The following is a 2,088-nucleotide window of genomic DNA, read 5'->3' as shown; positions in this document are numbered from 1 at the left end:
CGGAGTACATCGGTAAGTCCCATAGCCGGGGCGCCGTGGCGGTGGGCGGTTATGGGGTCCTGGGGGGCCCTCCTGGCTCCAACCTCTGGGCTGGGATGGGCCCGGGGCAGCACGTGAGGCTGGCCGGGCTGGCTCTGGTGTCCTGCATCTCCACTCTCCTTGGCTGGGCCCCAGCCGTGGGCTGCTGCTGTCAGACCACATTAATCACACTCCCGGGGTGGTGGGGAAGTGCAGGGCTCTCCCTCTGGCCCCAGGCGGCAGGAGAGGACATTATGGGGCTGGGGAGGTCCCTGCAGCAGGGCAGAGTCCCATCCTTGTGCAGCAGCTCCAGGAATGGCCAGAGTAGGAGGCAGAAGGGATGTAGGCACCCAGCTCACAGGGGAGGCACAGCCCCCGGCCCAGCTCAGCAGTGGGAGGGATCCTCACCTGGCCAGAGGGTGGGAGAAACTTCCCAGGCAGGAGGTTCCTGGCACACCAGCCACTGCTCCCATCGCCATGGCCTCTGGCTGCTGAGGCCTCCCCAGCACTACCACATCAGTGGGGATGGCTGAGTGCCCACCTGCCTGTGCCCGGGCTGCAGCATTGTGGCAATGCCTGCCACACTGCCCTGGCTCTCCCATCCTGCCTGCTGTGCTGGACCGGGGCCAGTGACACTGGGATGCCCTGTGCCAGAGGCCTTGGGCACCCAGGCGCTGCCACGTCGCCGCCTCAGCCCATGAGGGTCACTTGAAGATTGAGCCTGGGGAGGGTATTTTGGCAAAGCTGCCAGTTGGCGGTGCTGGGCTGGCTGGGATTTGGAGCAAAGCTGCACTGGGGAAGGGCTGCAGCATGGGAGGGGGATATTCTCCTCTCCAAATATCCCATAAAGTGAAGCAGTGGCAGACCTTGAAGGATCCCTGCGAGAGGGATCCCTGCGAGCATAGGGGTGAAGACAACAGTGGTGTTCCTCGAGGACAGGGATGGCTGGGGAGGAGGGGAAGGGCTGGCAGCTGGCCGGCGTTTTGGGCTGAGCATGGCCCTGACAGCCTGTGGCAGCGATGCACCAAAATCCTCCCACCGGATGGGATGGGATGGGATGAGATGGGGAGGGCTGGAGTACCAGGCTGTGCCTAGGTCAGGAGCTTGCTGCTGCTGCTGAAACCAGCCTTTGCCTAAAAAATGTGCAGCAAGCTGAGGTTTGAGCCAACCACTCCTGCCTGGCCGCGGGCAGAGCAGTGCTGCCTCTTCCCAGGCTGCGTAGAAGACCAATTTCGGGGCACACCTCGGCCTCTCTCTGCTGCTGGCCTGTGCCTGGGGACACCTTCGCTCTGCAGCCAGCCCCGAGCTGGCTCAGTGGGACCCACAGTGACAACAAACCCTCTGGTGATGACAAGGCACCTGCTTTCCCGGGAGGCCCAGGCTGGGCTCCTGTTACCTGAGCCGGGCATCGCAGGGCCCCTCAGCTACAGGAGCTCCGGTTACCTAGAAAGGGCCTGGCAGCATCCTGCCTGCACTGCCCTCAGCCCTCCCCCTTGTCCCTGCTGCCAGCGAGGCCCTGGGGGGCTGTGGGAGCAGGTTGGGCTGCTCTGGGATCAGCGGGGGGGGGGTTGTGCTGCAGGAAGGGGTCTGGTGGCAGTAATGAGGGCAAGCTGGGTGGGCAGGGGGGCTGGTGGCTGTCACCATGGCAGCCGGGCGGCTTGTTTTCAGTCCTCTGGGGGGGGCTGGGAAGGCAGGCAGAGCGGATCAGGTGTCACCCACAGGGGCCAGGGAGACACTGCTGTCACCCATGCTCCTCATGGGGCAATTTGGGGCATCCTGGGGGCGCAGTGGGCTGCAGCCACCTCCATGAGAGCCCTTGGCTCGCTTGGGTGAATGGGGTTGGCTCTCCCCAAGGTGCCACTATCCCCTGCTGTTGGCTGGCCTGGAGCAGGGCTGGTGGTCCCTGGCCTGGCTGCCTTCTCAGGCACTCGATCGCCGGCAGCAAGCACAGCGGCTGGGGCTGCAGCCCCCTTTGTGTCCCTCTGAATGGCGGTTGCCAGGCACTGGGGGATGCTGGTCTGGAGGGCAGCGGCGGGTTTGGTTTCGGCCGGGGGGGGGGGGGGGGGGGGG

At 65.3% G+C, this 2,088-nt stretch overlaps 1 protein-coding gene across 1 annotated transcript in view; it reads left to right on the top strand.

Annotated features, from left to right (window-relative positions):
* Window positions 1–2,088, top strand: part of IGSF9 (immunoglobulin superfamily, member 9) — a 14,211-nt gene that overhangs the window by 1,485 nt on the left and 10,638 nt on the right. Inside the window, exon 2 of the mRNA XM_009322020.1 lies at window positions 6–12. Within this exon, the coding sequence (XP_009320295.1) occupies window positions 6–12 (7 nt within the window). The remainder of the gene's footprint in view (window positions 1–5; window positions 13–2,088) is intronic.

This window comes from Pygoscelis adeliae, unplaced genomic scaffold (genome assembly GCF_000699105.1).
Source record: "Pygoscelis adeliae isolate BGI_AS28 unplaced genomic scaffold, ASM69910v1 Scaffold654, whole genome shotgun sequence".
In the NCBI taxonomy this organism is placed as follows: domain Eukaryota; kingdom Metazoa; phylum Chordata; class Aves; order Sphenisciformes; family Spheniscidae; genus Pygoscelis; species Pygoscelis adeliae.
Note: the sequence above shows the minus strand (reverse complement) of the source record. Positions and strands in the feature narration are given on the sequence as shown.